We start from the raw sequence: 27407 nt of genomic DNA, 5'->3' as shown, positions 1-27407 counted from the left end.
ATAACCAAACACCAAAGCACATAATATAAATAAGTTAAATAAAAAGCATAACAAATAAATAGATCTTTAAAAAGAAAGAGAAAGCCGGGCGGTGGTGGCGCACGCCTTTAATCCCAGCACTCGGGAGGCAGAGGCAGGTGGATCTCTGTGAGTTCGAGGCCAGCCTGGTCTACAAGAGCTAGTTTCAGGACAGGAACCAAAAAGCTACTGAAAAACCCTGTATCAAAAAATCCAAAAAAAAAAAAAGAAAGAAAGAAAGAGAAAGGAAGAAAGGAAGAAAGAAGAAAGGATCGCTAAGAGCAAGAAAGAAAAAATAATTAAGAGAGAAAACACAAGTATTTTTAGCACAGAAAATGTTAAGAACAGGATGGGGGAGGTCAGTTCATTTGATCTCAGCACCCCATATTTCACACATGTCTAACATCACTTTGTGACTGGTAAGTGCACATTATTGCAATCTGTCCATTTATGATGAAAAATAAAAATAAAAAACATTTCAGCATAATATCAGTCCTTAAAACCGCTTCCCCCCTCCTTAACTCAGGGACCTCTTGTACCCCCCTCCTTAGCTCCAGAACCTCTCATTCCCCCCTCCTTAGCTCCAGGACCTCTTGTACCCCCCTCCTTAGCTCCGGGACCTCTCATACCCTCCTCCTTTGCTCTGGGACCTCTCGTTCCTCCTTTTCAACTCCACTTCTATTGCGTTTGTCTCACAGAACACAATGTAATTGTTTACTTTGCTGTCCAGGCGCTCTACCCCCACTATAAGTTTTATTTTGTTTCCATATACCTGGAATCCAGTGCAATACAAACAATGCTCGGTGAACAGCTGAGTGAATGGATGAGTCCATCCACCTAGTTCATTTCAACGGAGCCTCCCCCACACCATAGTTTTGGGGTTGATCCTAGGCCCTCAGATAAGCTAAGAAAGCGCTCTACACCCTTCTTTACTTTTTTGCCTTGAGACAAGGTCTCACCAGGTTTTCCAGTCTGGCTTTGAACTCATTCTGCAGCCCCACAAGGCCTTGAACTTTGGACCGTCCTACCTCAGCCTCCATAACAGTTGGTGCTACATGTCTGTGCCACTTGACCCAGCAAAACCGCCATTTCTGTTCGTTTGTGGGGCAGCTCTGGCATGTAAAGATGGCCCAGAATGACTTAGTGAGCAGAAGAGAGAATGGATATTGTGGGGTACAAAAGTCAAGAGGCCACTTTCAACAGGAACAACTGTACTTCAACGCCACCTAATCGTTGATGTGCAGAACTATGGGCCCAGTGTTGTCAGATCTTCTGGTCCCCTATTTTAAATAAAAGCTCAAATCTCGATGTACATATTAAATCTGACTTTTCAGTGCTGGCCACAGATACAGCTTGTCCAAAGCTGCGGGATGTTTCTGGGGAAGAGAATGGATGGACCAGAGGATAATGACAATGATGCTTCTGCTTTAGAGTCACTTGTGCCTTCTGATTTTGAACACATGCGGGATTTTAATATAAAAAGTGAAGTTTAACCATTAACTAGGAAAAACATTGTGTCCAGACTCTCCACTATCAGCCTGCGACTCTATGAAGTGGGGGAACTGATTAAGCACCAATGACGTCAGGGTGCTGCAGAAAAACAGCCAATAGGATGTGAACAGATGTGGAAAGACTAGCCTTTTGATTGGCTCATGTGGCTGTGGAAGCCAAGGGGTCCCACAGTGTGCACTCAGCAAGCTAAAAACCCAAGAAAACTCATGCTGTGGTTGTAGCCTGAGTCCAAAGAACTGGGGAGCAAATAAGCTGGTGGTGTGAGTTTTTATTGGATTCAGGTTTGAAAACCAGGAGTACTGATGTCAAGGGCAGAGAAGTTGAACTTCCTGCTTCTGTCACTTGGTTCTGTTTAGGCAATCAAGTAACTAGATGCTGCCCAACCACATGAGTGAGGGTGGATCTTCTTTACTGAGTCCATTGAGTTAAGTGCTAGTCTCTTTGAGAAATACCCTGCTGTGGTTTAGATCTTGACTGTCTACTGGAGGCTCATGTGTTAAAAGCTTGGATCTCAGCATGTGCTATTGGGAGATCTTAGAATCTATAAGAGGTAGGGCCTAGTGAGAGAGATTTAGCTCGTTATAGGCATTCTGTGAAGGGAATTTTGTCATCCTGACTCTTTCCTCTCGCCTGCCTCTCCCAGGTCTTTCCAGTTGCTCAAGCTAACTTCAAGTTTGTGGTCCTCCTGCCTTGGCCTGCTGAGCGCTGGGATTGCAGGTGTGCGCCAGCGCACCCCACGCTTCCTCTGTATCTCTTGCTCTCTGGATTGGGAAATTGGTGTTTTGCTTCAACCGTAATGTGCTGCCTCACCCAAAGCGGCAGGGTAGTTAGTGATCGTGGCCTCAAACTTTCCAAATCATTAAATAAAATGAGCCTTCTCTATTCGTCAGTTAATTTCCTCAGGCACTTTCTACTGAAAGTAACGGAAGGCTGACTAATACCCACCCTCACAGACATACGTAGAAACAATGTCTTATCGGCTAACTGGGCATGGCTTAGCCTAATCAGACTGATAAAAGTTAAACCAACACAAACAAGCTGTGGTTATCAGGTCTGTTAATTATTCTTAGTAGTGGACCAGGAGTATGTGAGCCTGTTTGAAGAGTCTTGGGCAAATAGAGACAAGCTGTGGTCATTAAAAAGTTATAGACTGGGCCTGCAAGATGGCCCGGTGGGTAAGGCACGCTTGCCACTCAAGCCTGACTGCCCAGGTTTGATTCCTGGAACCCAGGAAAAGATGGAAGGAGAGACCTGACTCCACAAGGCTGTCTCCTAACCTCCACATGCACTGTTACATGCACACACACATCTCATAGTAATAAGAAAGAAAGGAAAGTTGTACAAGGTAGACCAGTAGTCCCTAGCAACAAGGCTGTATTTCATCCATCTATCTCTGACTCTTGGGCATTGCCATATGTATAGTATTTCATAGATGTTCAGAAACTGAGAAGAGAGCCAGAGGGGCCTTTGAATCAGCTGAGAGGATGTTCTAAGCCCATAGGGGGAAATGTCATACCCTTTTCATAGACAGTTATCTCTGATTTGGGTCCCTAGTTTATATTTAAGATGACCACACTTTCATCTGATTTCCCAGTCTTCTGAAGGCTGGCCCTTGGGTGGAAGGCAACAGTGGCTGGTGCAGGGCTGTAGCCAGCACAGAAGGCACTTGTTAAAGTAAGAAAAGGCATTCTTCTGAGTGGATAATTATAGCAAGCATGTCTTCAGAAGGGTGAAGTACAAAACCTCACCTTCCTCCTGGCTAAATCACAGAAAGGCCATTGGTGTCCTGGGCTGGACAAGAGCCCATTTGTTCCCTTGGCAAGGCTCAGTTCTCACTTCTGGGCAGAGGAGTCACACACTGGCAGGTAGAGCACGCAGGAGTCATTCGGGAGAGGGTGGAAGTGGCCTCTCCTGCAACAGCGTCCACGCTCTTCACAGCACATGCATGGACCAATCAGCTGCCATCAAGACTCCTGAGAAACCAATGGGAGGCACCTGTTAGTGTAACAGAGTAAGTTTTAGTTCCTACGATGATAAACAAGATGTTGATGCCTTTTGAGAATAAACTGAATTCTGTTTGTTTCCACTTCTTGTTCCGTGCGAGCAGCTTCCCTGAGGACTGACCTCAGCTGCCACAGAGGCCAGGAAGTAGATCAGTTTCTCAGTAGGAGGAGGACCAAGGGGGCAGCACAGTGTAGCTCTGGTACCCACACAAACAGGTGCAAACACTGGATAAATGATGATGTGCCCGCTTCTGAGAGAATAAACACACAGATGAAGAGGCATTTGTCAGGGATGGTAAATGCCTCTATGTTTAACATTAAACATCAAATTGATTTGTTATTGTTGTTTTCTTCTACTTAGTTTTGTTTTTTGTTTGTTTGTTTGTTTCACTACATAACCCTGGCTGTTCTGGTGCTTGCTAGGCCAGGAACTCATAGAGACCTACCTGCTTCAGCCTCCTAAGTGCTGGGATTAAAGATGAATGCCACCACACCCAGCCGAGGTTTCTTTTCTGTTGAAAATCGGCCTAGATTTCTTTTTCTTTGAAATGATCTTACGCTCATTATAAGCTTACCTTACCTGCGCATTCATTTTACTTAGGGCCAAAGTGGGTCTGTGAGGTTTGCAGGGGTCAGGGAGGGGTGAAAAAGGCAAGGGAGGCAACCATAACTGACCCGGAGGTCTTAGTTCTTCCCTGGTTCTCTCATTCACTGACTTCTGCCCTGTAGCAGTAACTCCCACCTTCACCCACTCATCACACAGTGTAATATACACCCATGGTCCACCTGCATCAGTGCTGCTAAGGTAGTGCTTAGCTCACATTCTAACCATTAGCGGAGGAGGAGGAAGAGAAGGAGGAGGAGAGCAGATGGAGGAATGCTGATGCTGGGACTGAAATCAAAGTCTGAACAAGAGTTGTCTTGCATGAGATACCAGGATGTCACTTCCGCCTTGAGGAATTGACCTTTAAAATGAGTCCCGAGGGATAGAGAGATGCCTTAGGGATTATGAACACTTGTGTGGTTCACAACCGCCTGCAACTCCAGCTCCAAGGATCTGATACTCTCTTCTGGATTCCGTGGGCATTGCATACAGGTGCACAGCTCCTACCCCTCCCTCCACATATACACTAAAATTAAATCTTTTAAAAACATTTTAAAATAAATATATTGCTTCATATATTTGAAGACCTCCTAAGTGCTGAGATTAAAACATTAAAAGTGTGGGCCGCCAATACCTGACTATTTGAACATATATGTACATATATGTGTGTGTATATATATGTATATATTTATACTGCATTGGTGGTTTTTCTTTGCCTACATGTATATCTGTGTTAGGGTACTCGATCCCCTGGAACTGGAGTTATAGACAATTGTGAGCTTCATATGGATGCTGGGAATTGAACCAAGTCCTCTGGAAGAGCAGCCAGTGCTCCTAATCACTAAGCCATCTCTCCAGTCCATATCTGAAGACTTTTTAAAAGTTATATTTATGGTTTTTATTTCAAGTTTACTTTTATTAGGGTCTGTGAGCTTGCTTTGTATGGTTTCAATTATTTTAAGTTTGTTAAGGTTTGTTGTACAGCCTATCCTGCTAGACATATTATGTACACTTGAAATTATTGCATATAGGGTTCTATAAGTGTTGATTAAATTCAGTTGATTGGTAGTGTTATTTAATGTTATTTGATGTCCCTATATTCTTTTTTGAAAAGATATGTGTTTTGCCTGTTTATATACATATGCACCACATATGTGCCTTCTGTCCATAGAGGCCAGAAAAGGGTACCAGCTGCCCTGGCATCTGACTTGTTACAGGTGGTTGTGAGCAGTCCACTATGGATGCTAGGAACTGAGCTCTGGTCCTGTGAAAGAGCAATTCGTGCTTTTAACTCCTGAGTCATCTCTCAGGCGTCCCCACCCCCAACTTTTGACCTCTTTCTAAGAGCCTTCAGTGTGCACTTTTGACTGCTGGGTTGGCGTCTTGCCAGGCCGGTTATAGAAGAATGGGGAAAACAAACCTTGTTGCTTCATGGCTCTTGCTTGATTTCTGGTTTCCTTCTACAAGCTTCCTCCTCCGGTTTGGAGCTGCCCCATGTTTCCTACCTGGAGGTTTGCGCTGCAGCTGGCAGGCACGTATCCTGGATATACTGTCTGCACTTTCCCATCTCTCGCACTAACAAGCTGCCTCTTATTTTGCAGAACAATCTCTGTGTAGAAACCGCCATTCTACTTTCCACTCTGCTGCCTGAGACAACCACATCCTCCTCACCCCAGACAGGCTCCATGGAGAGCTCAGGTCAGTGTGTGGGGTGGGGGAGGGCATCTCCAGGAGGCCTGACTGCTCGGTGAGGAACGTCAATGCCATGGGCGAGCGCGTTTCCAGGCCTCGGAGGGTCATATGCCCAGCCAGGGGCTGTAACACCCTGAGTGTGAAAATCTTGAGAGAGTAACAAACACACACAAATGTGTGTTCTCAAGTGCCTGCAGGTTGTGTAGCTGAATGGTGAATAATAAGAACTGCTGCCGAGTGATGGTGGCACACACCTTTAATCCCAGCAAAGGCAGACGGATCTCTGTGAGTTTGAGGCCAACCTGGTCTACAGAGCAAGTTCCAGGACAGGCACCAAAGCTACACAGAGAAATTCTGTCTTGAAAAACTAAAAAGAAAAATAATTTTAAAAAAGAACTGCTAGTGTTTATCCCCGGTTCCTAAAGTTCCTCCTACTGCTCCCTATCATAAATGCTTCATTATCGACTCTTGTCCCCCCCCCCTCTCCTGTTAGAGTCCTCCTTCCCTCTTATACCCCTCCACTCATCTCTCTCACACACATACACATTTAGATCCAGACTCTGCCTATGGAAGAAAACATGCAATGTTTGTCTTCCTGAGTCTGGCTCTTTTGAAGACAGCAACTTTCAAATAGAGCAAACGACCAAGCAAGTTCTATTTCTAACAGTCCTGTGGCCTTGAATGAATAAAATTCCCCCTGCAAGCCTCATTCCCCACCTATAAAATGGAGGGGAGGCTCTAGGGTCCCCTCTATAAGTTAGATGATTGGTTTTTTTCTCAATCTTTAGAAGTTTTTATTTTATGTGAATGGATGTTTTGCCTGAATGTGTATCTATGCACCACTTGAGTGTCTGGTTCCACAGAGACCAGAAGAAGATATTAGATTCCCAGGAACCGGAGTTACAGACGGTTTTGAGCCTCCATGCTGGTGCTGGGAATTGAACCTGGGTACCCTGAAAGAACAGCCAGTGCTTTTAATCCTTTAGCCGCCTCTCCAGATTTTTTAAGGTCCCTGTATATATGACATTTGGCAGTTAAAGAGGCAAAATAGGACAAGACCTGGAATCTATAAAACAGAACAACGTTGTACCTGCCAATGTCACGGGACTTTTGCTCAGAATCACATGAATTATACATTGAGAAGTATTCGGTCTATCTGTGAGTCAGTCAAGGAATGCTAGCTGCTGTAACAAATGACTCCAGTTATCAGCGCAATACTCATTTCACATTTAATCACACTCCAAACTGGTCTCTCAGCAGTCATCCAGGGTCTGAGGATTCCGTCTCGTGGCACCATCATCTCCAGCACGGATCCTGTAAGGACACTGCTGACAGAAAATTCTATCACCAGCCCTGCAAATGACAGGCTTCCCTTCTGTCTCATTCCATTGGTCAGAATTTGCTGCACAGGTCTCCAACAGCAAGGGAGTCTGGGAAATGTAGTCTTCCTATCTTTCTTGAATTGATGAACATTTAGCATTGTCTTGAAGTGTGAATAATGCCTAATTGTAATATCCCGCAATACCAAGATCATTATGAATTCTAGTGTCATCCCTTATTTCATATTCCTTCTCCTTAGAGCTAGGCTTGCAAGGCCTGGGAAGAGCTGCGATCTGTCCATTTGACTGGGGCCTCCAGAACCAGCTATGCAGGATTGTATGGCCTAAAGGGATATGAAGGCTACTTTGGGGGCCATTCCTGTGTTCTGGCCAATGTTGATTCAGGAGGTTCATGTATGGCATCCAATATTATGTATGGCACAACACTATTCACTTGGTGCGCAGGTGCCCTTTCCCCTGAGACCCCATAACCCCTTTTCTTTCCTGGTCTTGGGGAGTTTAGCCTCTTGGAATTGAGAACACTACGTTTCCCTCTGTCTCTTTTTGGACAACCCAGGTCAGCTCAGTTAGCTAACTGGGGTCTTCAGGGTCAGGCAGAGAATGGAAACCAGGGAAGGCAGAAGAGACAGGATAGGGAAAAGCAGAGAAAAGCACCACATCCTGGCCAGCTGCTTCCCATCACCCCATGTCAGAAAGACTCACTCCTAGGGTCAACAGACTTTCAGACTTGCAAGAGATGCCAGGCACACAACTTTTAGACAAACTTCCTGGTTCTACAACATCAGCAATTGATTTCGTTTTCAGAAAATACCACACAAGCCTGAACAGACCACGTCAACAAGCCACCTGTGGGCAAAGCTTGAGTCTGGGTGGGCTTTGAAGGCACTCAAAACAGCGTTTGTTTGAGCTATCTCCAGGGCCTACTGGCAGCTTCTCTATTTTTCTCTGGAACTTGAAAAACAGACAGATCAGAACCATCACTGGTTTAATTTTTTTTATGTAGTCCACATCAAGAGGACAATAAGGGAAAGAAAAGAAGGACAGAAAGGAGGGAGGGAAAGAGAAAGGGGATTGAAAAAAGAAGGAAAAAATTCAAGAGAGGGAAATCAGGAGGAAGCCATGGGAAGAAAGAACAAAGGAAGGAGGGGGGAAGAAAAGGAAGAGAAAGATTGAAAAGGCATAGAGGAGGGAGAAGGGAGAAGAAAGAGAAAATATCAATTAATTTACTAATAACTTACCTTGCATTAATTCATCAAATATTCATGCAAGGTAGAGATGGTTAGATGGGAGGGCAGGTTGGACCAGTGGCTTCCTGACAAATTTGGAGAGCTATGGCCCTGCTCAGCAAAGTGTCCCCGTGGGTAACCCTGGCCATTATCTCCTTCAGACTGGGGAGACTGGGGGGAGCTGGGAATTAGGCCTTGACAGTGACAAGCGTCTCACAGAGACAAGTGAGAGGTGGAGGAAAGTGAGCGCTTTAGAGATGGTGATCATCTCCAGGCTTTACACTTGCCCACCTCAAAGCCATGGGTTGAGGCTGCCTAGTGGCCACTAGGGCAGAGGATAGCTTGGCCTCAGTGGTTCAACTTGAGCCACCACCTGCCGCTGTTGACATATGTAGCCCCTAGCCTGCTAAAGGAATCCGAGACAATTAAGGTCTAACAAAACACAAAGCTGGGGCAGCGAAGAGGAAGCAAGAAGAGAGGCCCCAGCCCCTTGACATGAGCTGATGTTTGGGACTGGACTCTAACTTAGCTGTGAGGCTCTTGGCAGCCAAGTCAAAAAGGGAAGCCCTGAGGTGTGTGGTTTGTGTTGTCTGTCGACTAGAGAAGATAAATCATTTGTGTACAGGAACAGTCTTGGCGGGAAGTTACAGCAAGGGAAATCTGTCCTTGTGGGGAGTGATTCCATCCTTCCCATCCTGCCTGACTCCTCCAGGAAGCAGACACCAAGATGTGTGAGGATTTGCTCAAGGAAACACCTGTGAGACGGAGAATAGGCAGAGAGCCTGAGTGTGAGGGCCGACTTCCTAGGGGATGGTGTGTGTGCACGTGTGTGTGTGTGTGCATGCGTGCACGTGTGTGTGTGTGTGTGTGTGCACGTGCGTGCGTGCATGTGTGCGTGCATGCGGGGTCTGAGAGGAATCCGGAGGACAGTTTCACAGTGTAGTAGTGATGGTGGAGGAACCTGGAGCCAAAATTAGCCATCAGAGGACATCTCTCTTGGGAACAAGTGAGAAAAACACCGCCGCGCTCTGCAGGGCCAGCAAGCACAGAACTGGACAGGTTCCCAGCACAGCATCACTTACAGACCCGGCAGAGGAGCGGTGAAATAGGCGCTGGGGCTTCCTGGCTTTGCTAAATCATTTGCATATTCGCCATCTTCCTTTGTCTGCCATGTCAGCATAGCCTTCAGAAGGAAAATAAAGTTTACTCCGAGGCTTGTCAAATGGCGAGGAAGATTTCATTCAAGGCTGGCAGGGGAGAGAAAGCAGACTCAACTCAGAATACAGAAAGACTGGGGTTCCCAGCTTCCGAGCAGAGTGGGGACTCAGCAGAAACTTCCCAAGACTCAGCAGGGCTCTTGCTGGAGGCAGGTCAGGTTCATATGTATCACAGGGACAAGGGGTATGGAAGGCTGGGGATTCTCTCTGAGCTGACGTGCCCATTTGTGTTTCTTGATGAAAGTGGGATGGACAAGCCTGAGTCAGGACAGGGGCCAAGGCTGAGACTAAGAGGAGTGTGGAGCAAGGTCACTAGCATCACCTGGGACAGGGTAAATCGAGCAATGTTGCTATCACTACCAGGGACAGTATTCATATGACTTTGGGCGGGGCTCTGTTGACCAGGCTGGCCTTGAACTTACAGAGATCCACCTGCCTCTGCAACCTGAGTGCTGAGATTAAAGGTGTGTGCCACCACTGCCCAGCTGACTTTTTTAAAAAAAAAAATAAAGATATTTTATAGAGGTTTACAAGAAAGAGGTGCTCAGAAGGAAAGACAAGACACCCCAAGAACATGGATGTGAGGTTCCCCCAAACAGCCCCTCTCCACTGTCTTTACAACTGTTGAATATAGGACTTTGGTGGCTTTGAAGCCATTATCTTTGTTCAGCATGGAAAACATCACAGACTGAGGAACCTAAGAGCGCTCATGGAGGGAGGGGTGCTGAGGAGCTCCTCAAAGGTTACACTCCTTGTGATCACAGTCTGGATTGCAGGGATTAGGAGTCTTTACCTGGAACAAAGGTAATACCTTAACTTAGGTTCTTAGACTCCGGCTCGGGAAGGGAGTGAGTCTCACCCAAGATCAAATACATTTAGATCCTAAACCTGAGCCATTGCTGGTTTAACCAGAAGTGTCTGGGTAAGAGAGGAATAGTGGTCTGGGCAGACAGCCTTGCAGTGTGTATTCTTGCTAGAATTCTTGCTTCTCAGCTCCAAGCAGACTTCAGGGTGAGGGCTCTCCCCATCTCGCTTCCCCGTCATTTTTTGTCTCTATTCTGCCTTATTTTCTTCTCTCAAACATAAGGGTTACATAAGGATTGTAGATGACCCTGCCCCCCATCTGTCTTCTATGACTTTTTCCATGTGAACAAGGATGTAGACCCTATCTATCTAGGAATCAAAGTTTTGACCTGAGCCAGGTATGGTGGTGCACCCCTTTAATCCCAGCGCTCAGAGGCAGAGGCAAGTAGATCTCTGTGAGCTCAAGGCCAGCCTGGTCTACAAAGAAGTTCCAAGATAGCCAGGGCTGTTACATAAAAAAAATCCCTGTCTCTACAACAAACAAAGTCTCTCCACCTAGGCTGGCGAGATGGCTTGGTAGGCAGAAGAAGCTTGAAAGCCTGGTGACCTTAACTGGATGTCCAAAACCCATGACAGACACTCAGAACAGACTCCTGGAGGTTACCCTCTGACCTCCACATGCCCACCTTTGTAGCAGGCTTTTTCTTTTAGGCCACCAACCAGCTCCCAAATTATGACACAAAAACTTATTAATTTGAATGCTTGGCCTTAGCTTAGCTATTTTCTTGCTAGTTGTTATAACGTAACCTGTTTCTCTTCATCTATGTTTTGCCTCGGGGCTTCTTACCTTTTCTTACCTTATGTCTGACTTTACTGTTGTCTCTACGTCCTTTACTTCATCTTAAAAAAGCAGGACAGGGGCAGGGCAGCAGTGAGCTCAGATGGGCTGAGCCCCACAGCTCCTGGCCTCAAGGTTCCCTGCTTTCAGATGTGGAGCTGGACTTCCAGAGAAGTGTGCAGGCTGTGCTCCGAGAGCTCAACACCCCGACCCCGGCCCTCCAGAGTAATCGTGGTAAGAGCAGGAGCAGGAAGCAACCACTCCTGACCCCCCCCCCCCTATACCCTTACTCCATCCCACCCCCAGCCCTACCCCTATCACCACCACCCCCTCCCCTGTCCCATCCAGCCAGCGCTGCCTCAGGCATTCCAGGAAAGGCCTAGGCCTGGAGTGAGCTCTCAGATGAGGGATTTCCAGCCTAGCTGTCTTCTTACGAAAATCTACCCGATGCTTCTCTGCTTCCTGGTCCAACCCTCCTAGAGTCAGTATGTTGAGACCATAGTTGGTGGTGGGTGATTGAAAGCAAGAAAATTGAAGCCTCAGGAAAGAGAGAAGTGGACGGCCATACAGTAGGCAGTAATCGGGCTCTGGCAACCTCTTTCCTGGTCACCTTCCCCACTTCTACTTCCAAACAAGACTCTCCTCTAGGACCTGGAAACATTCCACAGGTGTCTGGAACTCTGGGCTGCAGACATCCCTTCTCCACGCTCCACGCACACATCCCTGCCCCCTCCCGTGGCCTCTCCCCTTGTTTTCTGGGAGCTCACAGTCCAGAAAGAGCCACGGGAGGAGCTCACCACACGTACCTGGAGTCATCTCTGATGACAGGGTCAGATGTAGCTGGCCAATCACACTCCAGGACCGAGGGCTGGGGGGAGGGGGGATAGCCTCTAGGTGCCTCCCAGCCACTCAGCCATGACCTTGTCTCTGGCCCAGGCATGTGGAGATGGTCTCTGCATAAGAAGGTGGAGCGAGATCCAGGAAAGAGCTCCATCCTGGTCCGGATTCTGCTCAGAGAGCTGGAGAAGGTTGGTGCTCAAGCTTGAGGGAAGCAGGGGTGGGGGATGGAGTGAAGAGAGGAGCCCCATCAGGTTGGGGCTCCAACTTGGGTCGTGCGGGGGCCATAGGCTTTATTTTTACCAGCCATGTCTTCTTTATTGACTTCTAGCTCAGTGCTATTTTCTATTCTTTCAATCCCGTCTTTACTTGAATCAGCATATTTCAAAAAGAAACTCAGTTACCATAGCCATAAACAGAAAACCTACATTGCTGGGCAGAAACGAAAGATGTGTATACTCCACACACATGTGTGCAACCGTTAAGTCTTATTCTTGTACTACTTAAAATTATCCATGTCCTGCACTCTGCTGCTTGGGAAATACGGCTCCCAAGCTGGGACCTTGCTTGTCAATTACCTTTGGCTCCCGTGTGGAGTCTATGCAGTTTTCCCACCCTACCTGCCTCGCACGAGGATTCTTCCATCTCCCCTGCTCTTCCGAGATGGCTTCTACATCCTTGCTGCTCCTTACCCTATTCCCTTCTTCCCCTCTCCACTCCCCTTGGCATAATATATTACTGCCTTCCACCTAATTCTCTGTAACCTCCAGCCTAACCTGTAGCTAGGATGTGGTCGTCCCTGAAGCACCCAGCCCAGCATGACGCAAGGGTCTCCTGTCTTCCAGGCAGAAAGGGAGGATGTACGGCGTGTCCTCATTCCCTTGCTGCTCACGCTAATGTACGTGCTCACTAAGGTGAGATGGGCTGGGGTCAAGGTGATTCACGTGAGGCTGGGGAAAAAAGTCACAATTCTCAAAGGGATTAAGAGATAATTTATTCTGGGATCAAATTTGAGTGACTGAGATTGGAGAGATGACTCAGTGGTTAAGAGCACTTGCTGCTCTTCCAGAGGATCCAGATTCTATTCCCAGCACCCACAGGACAGGAGCTTCAAGTTACATGGCCCTGTCCTGTCTTCCTAGTTGATGCTCAATCTCTGCTAGGGCAAGCCTGGTCTTGCCTTTCCAAACACTCTGTGCTTTCCTTCCTACACAGAGTTAAATTGGACAGGCAATGAGGTAGTTGAGACAGTGTGGAGAACAAATAGAGAATCTTCAATAGTGGGTGGTCCTTGGGCTGTTCATTTGTACGTCATCATTGTGAGTAACAAGATTCTCACTCTGTAGCAACAAATTCAAGAGATGAAGGAAAACAAAACCGGTTTTTGTTTGTTCGTTTGTTTGTTCTGAAACAGGGTTTCTCTGTGTAAACAGCCTTGGCTATCCTTACTTTGTAGACCAGGCTGACTTTGAACTCACAGAGATCTGCCTGCCAATGCCTCCCAAGTACTGGGATTAAGGCATGTGCCACCACTACCTTGCACAAAACCATTTTTAATACTCAGTTCTGCAGAATAGGGCTCCAAGACAGAGAAAAGGCAAAAGGGGCTGGTGTGGCCTTTTGGCACGCGACAGAGGTTTTTAAATCCCTGATTTCAAGAAACCCCTGCCCTCTCTTCCTCATAGAGTTATCATCTTCATGCTCCTCTAGCATAGGCCCCTTCCCAGTTCCCAGTCCTATTGGTCCAGGATGCAAAGCCTTACCTAACGGATATCCTGGGGCTTGAGTCTGAGACAAGCTAGGAGAAGGGGCCTAGTGCCTGCCTCTTGTCGGTGACTCTTTGATGAACTCTAACTGCACATCATCCTAAAAATGGACCAGAACTGTTGATTTCTTATAATTGGTGGTCTCTACATGGAGACAAGACATAAGAAAACAATGTTTTGCACTTGTGGTTAAAGGAATTGAGAGGGGGATATGGGGAGTGTCACTGCAGCATCTGGGATGAGGATAGGGCTGGGCTCTGGCAAAGGAATCAAGCCCATTGAGGAAGAAGGGGGAGGGGAGGAAAGAAGTCTCTGGGCATTGTGGGGTACCGTATACCTGTGAGATTCACGGGAGTGCAGAGAGGAAGCAGCGCCAAGTTTCCAAACCCGGAGGTGCCCAGAAATGTGCCACATAGCTCCAGCATTAAGGCTGGGAGAGAACTGAGCTGCCGGGAATGCAGGGATGGATTTCTGTCTGGCTAAGGTATTGTAGGAAGGTCTCAGAAATGCTGGGAGGAGAGATTGCAACCAGAGAATGTGGAGAGCCCGAAGCCAGTCTGGCTGTCAGTCCCAACCTACTTTCTTCTGCACCCACCCCAACTCATGCCACCCCCAGACCCTTCAAGACCCAGAGCATCAACCCCTCCCTCTCAGCAGGCCACAGGCATCACGGAAGATCTCTACCATAGAGCTTACACCTTCTGCACCAGGCTGCTGACCCTGCCCGCCCCCTACTCGACGGTCGCCTTGGACTGTGCCATAGCACTGAAAACAGAGGCAGCCATCCCAGGTGAGGGCTGCTGGGCATCCTGGCCTCCCATGCTGCAACGCGGCACCACCCAACAGCAGGCTGTTTTCTCCAGGATGCCCAAGAGCTCAAAACTCTCGGCTCCTTCCAAAAGAACTGGAGTCAGAGACCCAGATGCTGGCTCACTGATGCAGTCTGGTTTGCAGGTACACTGTTCCAAAGGACTGTCATTGCGGAGCAGAACCTGATAAGTGAACTGTACCCTTACCAGGAGAGGTAAGAGGCCTGGGGATGGCTGCTCCCTGTGGCTCCCTCAAAGTGTTGGGTACCTCACAACTGTTCACTGGCAGGGGAAAGGAAGAGGAGGCCAGACAAAGAGATAATCTTACCAGAGCTTCCATACTGGCCCGACAGTGGCATGCACTTCCAGGTCAAGGGTGGTGGCTATACCGTTTTCTGGGCCTTTCTGACCCTGCTCCTGGGCAGAAGAACCACGTGGTTCAGGGGAATGCTGCTGTTCAGTCTTCATGCCTCCCCACATCCTGTTTCTGTGCCACAAAGAAGCCACATCCAATCAAATCAGTGGTAGCTGCAGGGACTGAACCCTGGGGGCTTTCCTCAATGAATTCTCAGCCATTAGATAAGACGAAGAGTGTCCCTGGCTATTGTTTGGAAGAAAAATGGTAAGGGGAAGAAGGGTGCAGTGGGAATAAGTGCCTCTCTCTACTGCAGGCAAGTCTGTGGGTTTAGCTGAGCAGCACCATGTAGGTTTGAGACTTGGGAGCTATGCTCAGGAAGGGTGCGGAGCGACAGGGCAGCAGGGGAATTAGTGCTGGAGCAGAGAGCATGGCATAGTTTCCTGAGGAAGGGAAGTGTGGGTGAGTCAGTTTTCTGGCCTAATGGGGGTGATGAGCAAAGATGAGACTTATATGGGTCAGTGTTCCACTACCAGAAGGAGAGGTTTAAGGTCTCCCCAAAGGGTGATGAGCACTGGACCAGGATGCTGAAGACCAGAAAGCAGGACTCAGACTGGAACTTCCCTGGATGAAGAATTTAACCTCACCCCCCACGTGGAACCTTGCAGTTGAGGGAACTCACAGCTCTAAAAGGGCTGTGAGACGCCAGCCTCTGCGTCCACGCTTCTTCTGGTTGTCGTTCCAATGATAGGCTTCCAAACCCAAAGCTTCTCCTTTTAGGGGAATTAATCACTAGAAACTGCTTTTGTTATCAATGGTGTTATATAATTGGGATCTCCATCCAAGCTTTTGGGATGTCCAGCCAGCCCCTCCCTTCCACTCTTGCCCCCAGAGTGTTCCTGTTTGTGGACCCTGAGCTGGTTTCCGCCTCCGTGTGCAGCGCCCTGCTGCTGGAGATTGAGGCGGCCCAGGAGCAGCAGACACCTGAGGCCTGCATGCGCCATGTGGTCTCTCACGCCCTGCAGGCAGCTCTGGGGGATGCCTGCCACGCAGGTGCTCTGAACAGGAAGCTGAAGGTATTTAACACCCCACCCTGGGCACTCCTCTTACTCCTCCACGTCACCCTTTCCCCCACAAATCAACAATTCATACATGTTTATTAAAGGAAATACAAAAAATACAGATAAGCCCCTTAAAGATAAAAATAAAAATCATTCAAAAGAAACTTCTTAGAAATAACAGAGCCAGGCGGAGGTGCCCCATACCTTTAATCCCAGCATTCAGGAGGCAGAGACAATCTCTGTGAGTTCGAGGCCAGCCTGGTCTACAGAGTGAGTTCCAGGACAGGCTCCAAAGCTACAGAGAAACCCTGTCTTGAAAAAATAAAAACAAACAAAAAGCAGAAACGAGCATTTGTTATATATCCTTAATAATGATAACACTGATGATTTAATAACCAGTTTATAGACTGTTGGTCCAGATACTGTGCTAAACTTGATCACATTGTAACATTCTCCCACATCACTGTGAAAAGCAGTTACCATCTGCCTTCATAGATGGGAAACTAAGGCACAGAGAAATGGGTCCTCTACTCATGCTCACACAGAAACAAAGAGACTGAGCTAAAATGTCTGGCCTTGTCTGGCCCCCATTCTGACTCCTTACTGACACATGGAGCTCCCAAACTCAACTGCTTTATATAATATGTATTTTCCCATGCCGTTAAAAACATGGCTGTGCAAACATATCCCTTGGGAAACATGTACTGGTAAGGGCTACACAGTATGCATTTACTGTTACATTTAGCCAGTGTTCTACTCCTGTTGTCGGGCATGCCAGCTGTTCCCTATGCTTATTCCACCAACTCCACCACCACCACCGCCACTGCCGCTCCACCTCACCCCCCCCATTCCCCCACACCCGCCTCCCCGCCCTCCACTGACCGCCACTCCCATCCCACGCCCCCCCCCCCCCACCCATGCTGAGTCCGCCTTAGTCCAAGAAATCCTTCTGGCTAAGAGCACCAGGGGTTGAACTTCTGGCGGATGGGGAACGGGAGGACTGAAGCCATTAGGAGTGACCCTCTGTGCGTAGCAGGGAAATCTAGGCAAGACTGGATTGGATGCAGGCTGAAGATGGAGAGACCTGCTGCAGGGGGAGGAACCAGGCACCCAGAGTAAGGGTTCAGGTGTCCCCTGCTCATCCTGATTCAGGAAGTGGGGAGGACGTCAGCGACCCCCCCCCAGCCTATTATTCAGACCTGACTCCGCCCATTCAAACTGCATCGGAGTATTCTGTTCTAGTTTTGCATCCGAAATTTTCCGGTCTGAACCCCACATCTTGAATTCTTTATTTTGGTGGACTCTTCCTAACTATCCCCCCATTATAGGGTATGAAGCCACTGTCTAGCCACAGGCAACAGGGGGCCACAGCCATAGCCCGACAGAAACCCAGGCTCTGGACGTGGAATCCCGAATCCGTCACCTGGCAGCTCCTGCCCAGCCCCCAGGAGCCGAAGGATCGTGCCATGCGGGACTGTTGGTGGCCCTTCCCCCCCCCCCCCCCAGTTTGGCATAGGAGTGGAGTAGGTGGGCTGAAGGATAGGACTCAAGCTCTGATGTCCGTCCTTATAGGCCAGCTCCCGTCGCGTCCTGGAATACTATTTCCACACTGTAGTGGCTGCTATAGAGCAGGTGGCTAGCGAGGACAGCCCCAGCCGGCTGGGACACCTGGAGAGACTCGAGGAGATTTACTGCTCGCTGCTAGGGCCGGCGGCCGCAAGAAGGCACTGCGTCGGTAAGCGGGGGGGGGGGGGGGGGGGGGGGGGGGGGGGGGGGGGGGGCGGTGGGGACTTCCGCAAGGGGCGCCAAAGAGCTAGGCTGGACAGAATGAGATTTCAGAAGGTGCAGATAGAGTCCAGGATTCTGGGGTCTGGACTTGGCAGGCCTGGGGCTAAACAAGTGGTTAACAATGATCATGATTACTCACACCTGCAAAGTGCCCCACTTTATCCCATTAGCTGTTCTAAACATTTAACCTGTATTTAAATCTATGACGTGCCAAACCAAATAATTTGTACAAGAAGTAAAAATGAGCCAGGCAGTGGTGGCACACGTCTTTAATCCCAGCACTCAGGAGGTAGAGGAAGGTGGATCTCTGGGAGTTCGAGGCCAGCCTGGTCTACAAGAGCTAGTTCCAGGACAGGCCTCAAAGCTAAAAACCAAAAAAAAAAAAAAAAAAAAAAAAGGAAAAGCACCCAGTTTACAGAGGAGACTTAGACACTGATTTGAAAGAGGTTTAAATGTCAGCAGCCTGTCACTCAGCTAGTGAATGGCAGAACCAGGATTCGGATCTTGCTGTGGCATAGTAACCAACAGATTCAGTCCCCAGAACACCTCCACAGAATGGGATGTACTAGGTGTCAGCATTGTTTATCCCTTGGGGTTGAACTCTGCACACCTTTCTATTTGAATGTTGATAAGGCAGTGCCACACCCCCAGGGGAGCAAGGTCCGTGAGTGGGCTTCAACATCCCAGAACGTGTGTGTACTGGTTGTGGGAGGACCATTCCAGTGTGTGTCCTGCTGCTCAGTCACCAAAAGCATCCATGGAACATGTCAGCCTGAGAGTGTCAGAACATATGGTCACTCTTATGGGGTTTGTGACCCCTGGGAAATGACCAAAGACTCAATCCAATTATAATTGAAAGATTTATTGATTAGCTGCTAGCAGGACGAACAATCTCTGAGCCGAATTTGACCCTGCCATGAAGGAGGGATGAGGGAAGGACTTTTAAAGGGGAAAACCCCATGAAGCTCTTCCACATCCATGCAAGCAAGTAAAACCTGTTCTGTTCTGCCAAGTTAGGTGGTTAAGGCAACTCAAAATGATCTTTGTGTATCTGAGTAAGCAAATTACAGAAGAGAAAAAGCAGTTAGTTATATCATAACAAGGAGATAGTTATGGCTGTACGTTTTTGGGTGAGGGAGTCACTGAGTGAGGGTTCCTGGGAACTGATCTTCCAGGGAGTAGAGTCAGAGACAAATGGCTGGTGGGTACCACGATGGATGCCTAGCACAAAATGGAGCTTCTTTAGCCATAACAGTTACAAGGTGCAAGGGAAACGGGCTAGAAACTGTTCAGAAGTCAGTGTGCCGAGCATACTAAAGCTTGTACTTGGCAACCCAGGCTGGACAGAGTGGGCAGGATAGCCCTGTGTTGACTCACTTCCCTCAGTTTCTCTGGGCTTTTATTTTGCCTATAGCCCTTCTCCTCACAGTCCCACAGCCTATCCCTTTCTTCAGGTGACCTTCTTCAAGACCGACTGCCAAGCACCCCCCTGCCCAGCCCCTACATCACCTTCCACCTGTGGACCGACCAGGAGCAGCTCTGTACGTGCCCGAGCCTATGAGCTCCTGTAGAAATGGCTGAGTGTATGTCTGTGTGTGTGTTCACAAGTCTGGGCTCCTGTCTGTCTGTGTGTGTTCACAAGTCTGGGTTCCTGTCTGTGTGTGTGTGTGTTCACAAGTCTGGGCTCCTGTCTGTCTGTGTCCACAAGTCTGGGCTCCTGTCTGTCTGTGCGTGTTCACAAGTCTGGGTTCCTGTCTGTGTGTGTGTGTGTGTTCACAAGTCTGGGCTCCTGTCTGTCTGTGTCCACAAGTCTGGGCTCCTGTTTGTCTGTGTGTGTTCACAAGTCTGGGCTCCTGTCTGTGTGTGTTCATATGTCTGGGCTCCTGTCTGTCTGTGTGTGTTCACAAGTCTGGGCTCCTGTTTGTCTGTGTGTGTTCACAAGTCTGGGCTCCTATCTGTCTGTGTGTGTTCACAAGTCTGGGCTCCTGTCTGTCTGTGTGTGTCAACCAGGGGTCCCTGCCATCCTGACACTCCCCTGTCCTCCTGTTCCAGGGAAAGAACTGGTACTCTTCCTTCGTCCCCGCTCCCAGCTACGCCTCAGTGCTGACTTAGAGGCCTTGGATCTACAAGGACTTAGGCCAGACAGGGACTTGGCCAGGGTGTCCACTGACAGTGGGATTGAGCGAGATCTTCCTTTGGGGAGTGATGAGCTCCCAGATTCCAGCAGCTCAGAGATGGAGCGGGCTGCACTGCAGCGCAAGGGGGGCATCAAGAAGCGTGTGTGGCCCCCGGACTTTTCCATGCCTGGCAGCTGGGATGGACCCCCAGGGTTGCATCGGAGGACCGGCAGGCCCAGCGGGGACGGGGAACTACTGCCTGGAGTCTCCAGGGTGCATACAGCCCGTGTGCTCGTGCTGGGAGACGATAGGATGTTGGGTCGCTTGGCCCAGGCTTACTACAGACTCAGGTGGGACCTGAGGAGGGACTGGGAACTGGAGTTGTTGGGAGTGTGGATGGGTCTGGAATGAGCTGGTAAAAGGTCCAAATAGGTATTAGAGGGACAGGAGGAAAGGCCGGGGTGGGTAAGGGAGAACATTGCAGAGTATCCCCAGTGCCCAGCCATCAGCTTGACAGGAAATGACAACTGTTCCCATTTCACAAATGGGTAAACGGAGGCTCAGAAAGCTTGTATAAATTACCCAAAGTCAATACATGATAAACAGCAAAGCCGAGACTATTTGATGCCAACACCCAACCCCAGGCTCTTACCCACTCTACCTTGTTGCCTGTTGCCAGGAAACGGGAAGCCAAGAAGTTCTGCCTCACTCCTAGACTCAGCCTGCAGCTCTACTACATCCCTGTGCTGGCACCTCAGGTGACTGGACAGGGAGGGTCAGGGCCAAGGGGACCATGGAAACATCTGGAAGGGTCAGGAGCAATGGTCTCGTCAGAGAAGAGAGGGAGGGGTGGGGATCACTGGCAGCCTAGCTCCCTGGCTCAGGGTCGAGAACATTACCTCAGCGTGTAGAGCTGAGAGAGACTTGGAAGGAGCCTTCCAGGTCAGAAGTCAAGACGCAGGTTTTGCCACAGCAGGCCCCTCTGCTGGACCCCCCTCTTGTCTTTGTAATGGAATTATCAGTGCTGAGCAGCGAATTGAGGGGCCCTGGGGACCTCCACTCTGTGAAGCCAGACCTTGACTATGCCACAGGATGAGCCGGAGTGAAGGAGGGTTAGTGAGTTTATTAAGTAGAGACGAGAGAGTACATGCTTCAGGAGAGAGGGAGGCAGGGAGGGAAAGAGAGAGAGAGAGAGAGAGAGAGAGAGAGAGAAACAGAGAGAGAAACAGAGAGAGAGAGAGAGAAACGAGAGAGAGAGAGAGAGAGAGAGAGAGAGAGAAACAGAGAGAGAAACAGAGAGAGAGAGAGAGAGAGAGAGAGAGAGAGAGAGAGAGAAACAGAGAGAGAGAGAGAGAGAAACCGAGAGAGAGGGAGGCTAAGGACAAGGATGTCAGGCACCCAAAGCTTGGGTTCAGAGTTCTCGAGAGCATCGCCCTGCCTTCGCCATGTCTGTGCCCATGATGTTGCTCAAGGGGGTTGCTTTTAAATACGAAGCAAACAATTACACAAAGCTTAAAAAGTAAGAAAAACATTCTGAGTGGTTTTACGTAATCCTAGAGAATTTCCTCTAGTAAGTGAGGCAGACTCTAAGCTGATTTTCCAAGCTGCACTGTTTAGATGTAGAATTGAGAGATGACGTCATCACAGGCACAGCCACAGATAAAACTCAAGGCCACACCCATTCTGGCCCAAGCAAGCACGTTTTGATGTCTTTGCTTGAGGTATTTTTTAGAAAAGGGAATATTCTCTCTCTAGATAATCTTCACAGTGCACGTTGTTAGCTGTACTGATATTCTTTGCTTTCATCTGATGAGAGAATTCCCCTCCCTCCCTCCACGGGAGAGAAAGTCTGAGGCAGATCTCCAGAGTCCACTGGTGTTGGGAGGGCGGGGGAGATGCATCCACGCTCATCCTCACCAGAACAAGAGCCAAGCAATACTCATCTCTGCCCTTTAAAGGTCACCAGTGTTTCCTCCTCAGTGTCACAGACAAGTGACCCTCGGCCAAAGCTCTTCCGTTTCATTTGAGTTTATGCTACAGAGCGCTAATGTGTCTTCACACAGTATGGGAACTGAGCCCAAGAGGTTAAATGACTTGACCGTGGTCACAGAGCACTGGACTTTGGTATCTGGGGCACCCAGACTAGGAGGGGGGGGGGGGTCTGACAGGTGTGTTTGTCCCTTTATTCCCCAAATCCCCAGAATCCAGAGGCATCCAGAAAGCCTGAGCTGGGAGAGCTGGCTTCCTTCCTCGGTCGGGCGGACCCATGGTACGAAAGCACTGTCAACACCCTGTGTCCCGCCATCCTCAAGCTGGCCGAGATGGTAGGAGCAGCGAGGGAAGGGGGGGAGGGGAGGGAGGGAATGGATGGAGAGAGATAGGGAGGAGGGAAGGAGGGAGGAAGGGAGGGGAAGGGAGAGGGCAGGAAGAGTGTGAGGAGCATGAATGAAGGTGGAAAATATTTAAAAAGCTCAGATGAGGAGGGAGGTTGAGTCAGAAGGAGACCCCAGTTACATGCTGCAGGCAACCCCTGACCTCAGAATCAACCCATGGGATTTGTTCGTTTAGTTCTCACAGAAGATGGGGACAGATGTCTCCAAGTGCCATTGTCACCATACCGTGTCTCCATTTTACAGGCCAGGTAGCTGAAGCAGAAACAGATTAGCTAACTTGCCCAAAGCAGGAAAGTAAACTACGATGCCCCAGCCCTACCCTGGGAACCGGAGGATCTGACTGCAGACTGCATCTGCCATCCCTAACCATGACTGACAGGGGCAGGCTAGAGAGGGGACACATGACTGCCTTGAGAGCCTGTTGCTGTTCACACATAGACCAGCTCAGTGCCGTAAATACCGCGGAGGGTTTCGGTCTTTACACTTTGTCGTTTTCCCATTAGGTTTTTTAGTTAGAGTTTACCGTGTTCTGTTGTTAGATGTAGAACTTTTATCCCTATGACCTCTGCCTTTAAAAGTGTCTTCTCCTCCTCCTCCTCCTCCTCCTCCTCCTCTTCCTCCTCCTCCTCCTTCTCCTCCTCCTCCTCCTCCTCCTCCTCCTCCTCCTCCTCCTCCTCCTCCTCCCTTTGTCTGTGTCTGTGTGTTTGAGGGGGCATGCATACCACAGCACTCTTGTGAAGGTCAGAGGACAACTTTGTTGCTTTACATGGCTTCTGGGGATTGAATTTGGGACTCCAGGAGTGTACAATACACTTTGCCCCTGGGCCATCTCACCAGCCCTGGGCCTCTGGCCTCTTACAGCCTGGGATCACAGGACTCAAACACTGTTACAGTCTGGATTTTTATAACTGAATAATGAGCCCATACACAAATAATTTTAGCCTTTCATCTGAAGTGTGTATGTAATCTTATTTTTCCCAAATGCTTAGCAGACTCTCCCAAAGCTGTTAGTTATATAAACCATCCTGCCTCATCCATCTGATATTCTGCTTGTGTCCCTGACTGAACTCTTACATCTGTGTGATGCTATTTCTGGGAACATGGGATCTATGCTTTCATGGATTCATGCATGTACAAGTTAATATGATTCTATTTTGATATCTGGAAGGGTAAGCCTACAGCATTATTTCTCTATTACAGAACTTTTCAGGATATGCTGGCTTATCTTTCCTGATAAACTAGAATTCGCATGGTTTTTTGTTTGTTTTATTTTGTTTTTGCTTTTTCGAGACAGGGTTTCTCTGTAGCTTTGGAGCCTCTTCTGGAACTAGCTTTTGTAGACCAGGCTGGCCTCAAACTCACAGAGATCCGCCTGCCTCTGACTCCCAAGTGCTGGGATTAAAGGCGTGCACCACCACTGCCCAGCTTATTTTTATTTTATTTTGTGTACGCATGCGTGCACACGTGTTCAGGTGCCTGTGGAGGCCAGAAGAAGGCACAGAGCTCCTGGAGTTAGAGCTACAGACAGTTGTGAGCTTCACACAGACGCTGGGAACCTAACTCTGGTCCTCCAAAAAAAGCAGCAAGTGCACTTAACCACTGAGCCATCTTACCAGACCCATTTTTTTTTTTTTTAAAATCTATTGGCATTTTGATTAAAGAGAAAGAATCAGCCCCTTTCACATACTAAGTGTCTCTCTCTGGGGGCACAATGTAATTTCCTAAGTGTTTTCTTCTATGCCTTCGGGGACTGAACAGTCTTTCTTATTTCCTTCTCCCCATTTCTCACTCAGCTCATTCCTCACATCGTGTAGTGCGCTTCTTGTCATGGTGAGTGTCTTTCTCTCGTCCCAGTGGGAAGGAATGTATTGCCAATATAACAAGAAACTGCTGGTTTATATATGTTATCAAACTACTCATTCTATTTATTTTTTGTTTGTTTTGTTTCCCTTTTTGTTGTTGTTGTTGTTTTATTTTTGTTTTCCAAGATGGGGTTTCTCTGTGTAACAGTTCTAGCTGTCCTGGAACTCACTTCATAGACCAGGTTGGCCTCCAACTCACAGAGCACCGCCTGCTTCTGCCTCCCAAGTGCTGGGATTAAAGGTGTGCGCCACCACCGCCTGGCTTATTCTATTTCTTAAAAGATAACATTTGAAAACATTTCGTAAAAAGTACACATCTGCCTTTTGACAGGTCACTGAATTAAGGTCTCTATTGTGTTTCTTGCCTGCCTGATTGGGGGCTTTGTCTTACATGTTTTATGCACACAAAGATGTCTGGATGTGTGTACCTGTTTTCTGAATAGTACCTGGAGCCGGGCGGTGGTGGTGTACGCCTTTAATCCCAGCACTTAGGAGGCAGAGGCAGGTGGGTCTCTGTGAGTTTGAGGCCAGCCTGGTCTACAAGAGCTAGTTCCAGGAGAGTCTCCAAAAGCTACAGAGAAACCCTGTCTCAAAAAACCAAAAAAAAAAAAAAGAATAGCACCTAGAGATGTTTTGTTTTTGCACATACACAAAAGACTGTTTAGCAGGGTATTAAAATGCGTTCCCCCTGGAAAGCCAGAGAAGATTATAAGTGACAGTTCTCTGGAGGCCTTGGCTCTTCTCTTCTGCTGGTAGTTTTTCTTCCAACCAGGGCACATAAAAGATTTGCTTTCTCCTTCTACTCCTCTTATAGTTAATCAGTTGTATGGCCTTTCCAAAAGCAGTTCCCATGTGAAGGACCTGAAGACACTGTGAAGCAATGATGTGTTATCAGGATGTATTATCAGCATAATTGGGGATGGGGAACATTGAGATAGGGTTTCATTGTGTAGTCCTGACTGGCCTGGAACTTACTTTATAGTCTAGGCTAGCCTTGATCTCATAGAGATCCACCTACCTCTGCCTCTGCCTCCACCACACCTGACCAAGCATGTTTTTTTGAAGGACTATTTCAGTGAAGCAGATGTGAGAATCAGAAGAGATTTGGGGTTAGATAAGGAATGCTTAAGACAAATCTGAGCCTCTTGCCAAGTCTTGTGTCATGGCTTGAGCATTCCTAACCTGGAAATCCAAAACTTGAAATACTCTGACACACAAACTTTTGAGCACCATCATGATTCTACAAGTGGAAAATTCCACACCTGTCCTCATGTGACAGGTCGTAGTCAAAACATAAGCACACTAAAAATGTGTGAAATTATCTTTGGGTTTAGAGGATGAGGTACATATGAGACAAAAGGAATTTCATGGTTACACTTGAGCCCCGTTGCCAAGGTATCTCATCTACACATAAATATTCCAAAATTTGAAGGGGTAAAAATCATGGAGTCAGAAACACCTCCAGCCCCGAGCATTTCTGATAAGGGGACTCAGCCTGTATCCCATTCTGTACGGATGCTCTGTTCTTTGTCTGACAGTCATTGACATTGCTGTCACAGGACTAAGACAGCCACAGAGGATAAGGGGCTGAGCCCATCCCCAGCACCAAGTGACTATTGCTGGTTGGCTCATATTGAGACAGAGCCTCACTGTGTAGTTTAACTCAACATTCTTTTTCCTTAATGAGTTTATTAATAGATAAGAGGTGGCCAGAGCAAAGGGATATCACCCACCATGCAGTTCAACCTCTTACGTCTCCCTTGAAGATTACTCCAACCTCAAAATATCTGAATAACTTTTGCCCAGGATTCTAGATAGTGAGTGTCCAATTCAAACCTACACTTCTACCCAGGCAATTCCCTCATTAGTTACATCCTCAGGCAGCTAGTACACCGCTTCACAGCTCAGTAAATCGGCGCAAATGAAATTAACCAGCTCACCAGAGACGTGGTCTCATTAGAAGTAGTTTGTAGCCGGATGCTGGTGGCGCATGCCTTTAATCCCAGCATGTGGGAGGCAGAAGCAGGTGTATCTCTATGAGTTCAAGGCCACTGTAGACTACAGAGCAAGTTCCAGTACAGCCAAAGCTACTCAGAGAAACCTTGTCTTCAAAAACAAAAACAAAAAACAAAACAAAACAAAAAGGTAATTTGTATTTTGGTTAGAAGTAAAAAACCAGATGGCCAGGATGGCTTGGAGGATGTTGAAGGATTGGACAGATTTGGCCAGATCACAGGGAGCGTGAGGGCTTTGGAGTTTCTCACTGAGACAATGGTGCATCCCTAGCAGCCTGGAGGTGAGTGGCTGCTGAAGACACTGCCTTGCTCCTTACAGCCTCCCTGCTTAGACACATCCCGGACCGTGGACCCCTTTATCCTGGACGTCATCACTTACTATGTTCGCATGGGCACCCAACCCATCTATTTTCAGCTCTACAAGGTTAAGGTACATTTTTCCCCTGGGGTTCCCAGGGTACCATGCCAGCCCGCACGACCTTGTTAACCATCACATAAATCCTCTGGCTCTGGGGAGATACTGGTCACTCAGCTGCAAATCAGTTCCTGGCTGCTCTTAACAACTTTATCTTTGGTCATTATTTACTTCGAAGCCCTCCAATTCAAGCAGAAGGTTGAGAGTCAGGGGTAGCCTGCTCTAAACGGTAAACCGTCCTCTGGTTACACGTTCCCAAGGCACTCTCGTTTGCTCTCCCACCATCCTCTCTTCTGTTGCTTGGAGACCTTCAGATCCCTGTATTTTCTCAGCTCCAGCCTCCCCTCTGATACCTATTACTTCTTTTCTTTTCCTGCTCGTCAATTCTGCATCTGAACGACTCTGTTTGCTTCCCTTGTTTCCCTTTTCTCTTCCTAGCAAAACACAAGCCCACTAGTACCACACACCCTTTCATCCTGGCCCATGGAGATCCCCGGCCAGTTTCCTCTTCCTCTAAGACACTTAGAGGACCCTTCCTATTCATCATTTTCCTCAAGCCTTTCCCTCAGTGAGTGACTTTCCTACTGTTGGGTCCCCTGAATGTCCTGTCCATGCTCAGAACACACCACACCCACTCCTGTTCCCCCAGGGCCTCTCCTGGTGCACATGGACCTTCTCCAGTTCAGTATGAACCTCTCCATCTATGCCCTTGACCAGACTGATGCCCTTCTCCTG

General features: G+C 48.3%; 1 protein-coding gene across 2 annotated transcripts in view; it reads left to right on the top strand.

Moving 5' to 3' along the window:
• Positions 1-5822: 5822 nt before the first annotated feature.
• Positions 5823-27407, top strand: part of Pik3r6 (phosphoinositide-3-kinase regulatory subunit 6) — a 33065-nt gene continuing 11480 nt past the window's right edge. Inside the window, exons 1-13 of one of the 2 annotated variants that reach the window (XM_041665170.1) lie at positions 5823-5835; positions 11405-11488; positions 12191-12282; positions 12937-13005; positions 14515-14647; positions 14812-14881; positions 15914-16097; positions 17655-17817; positions 19325-19411; positions 19923-20337; positions 20667-20745; positions 22189-22311; positions 26577-26687. In XM_041665170.1, the coding sequence (XP_041521104.1) occupies positions 5823-5835; positions 11405-11488; positions 12191-12282; positions 12937-13005; positions 14515-14647; positions 14812-14881; positions 15914-16097; positions 17655-17817; positions 19325-19411; positions 19923-20337; positions 20667-20745; positions 22189-22311; positions 26577-26687 (1623 nt within the window). Of the gene's footprint in view, positions 5836-11404; positions 11489-12190; positions 12283-12936; positions 13006-14514; positions 14648-14811; positions 14882-15913; positions 16098-17654; positions 17818-19324; positions 19412-19922; positions 20338-20666; positions 20759-22188; positions 22312-26576; positions 26688-27407 lie in introns of both variants that reach the window. The other variant, XM_041665171.1, reaches the window with a different exon arrangement.

The sequence above is a fragment of the Microtus oregoni genome, unplaced genomic scaffold (assembly GCF_018167655.1).
Source record: "Microtus oregoni isolate MIOR12 unplaced genomic scaffold, Mior012 000015F_ref0000493, whole genome shotgun sequence".
Classification (NCBI taxonomy): domain Eukaryota; kingdom Metazoa; phylum Chordata; class Mammalia; order Rodentia; family Cricetidae; genus Microtus; species Microtus oregoni.
The sequence above is the reverse complement of the archived record's forward strand: the minus strand, read 5'-3'. Positions and strand labels throughout refer to the sequence as shown.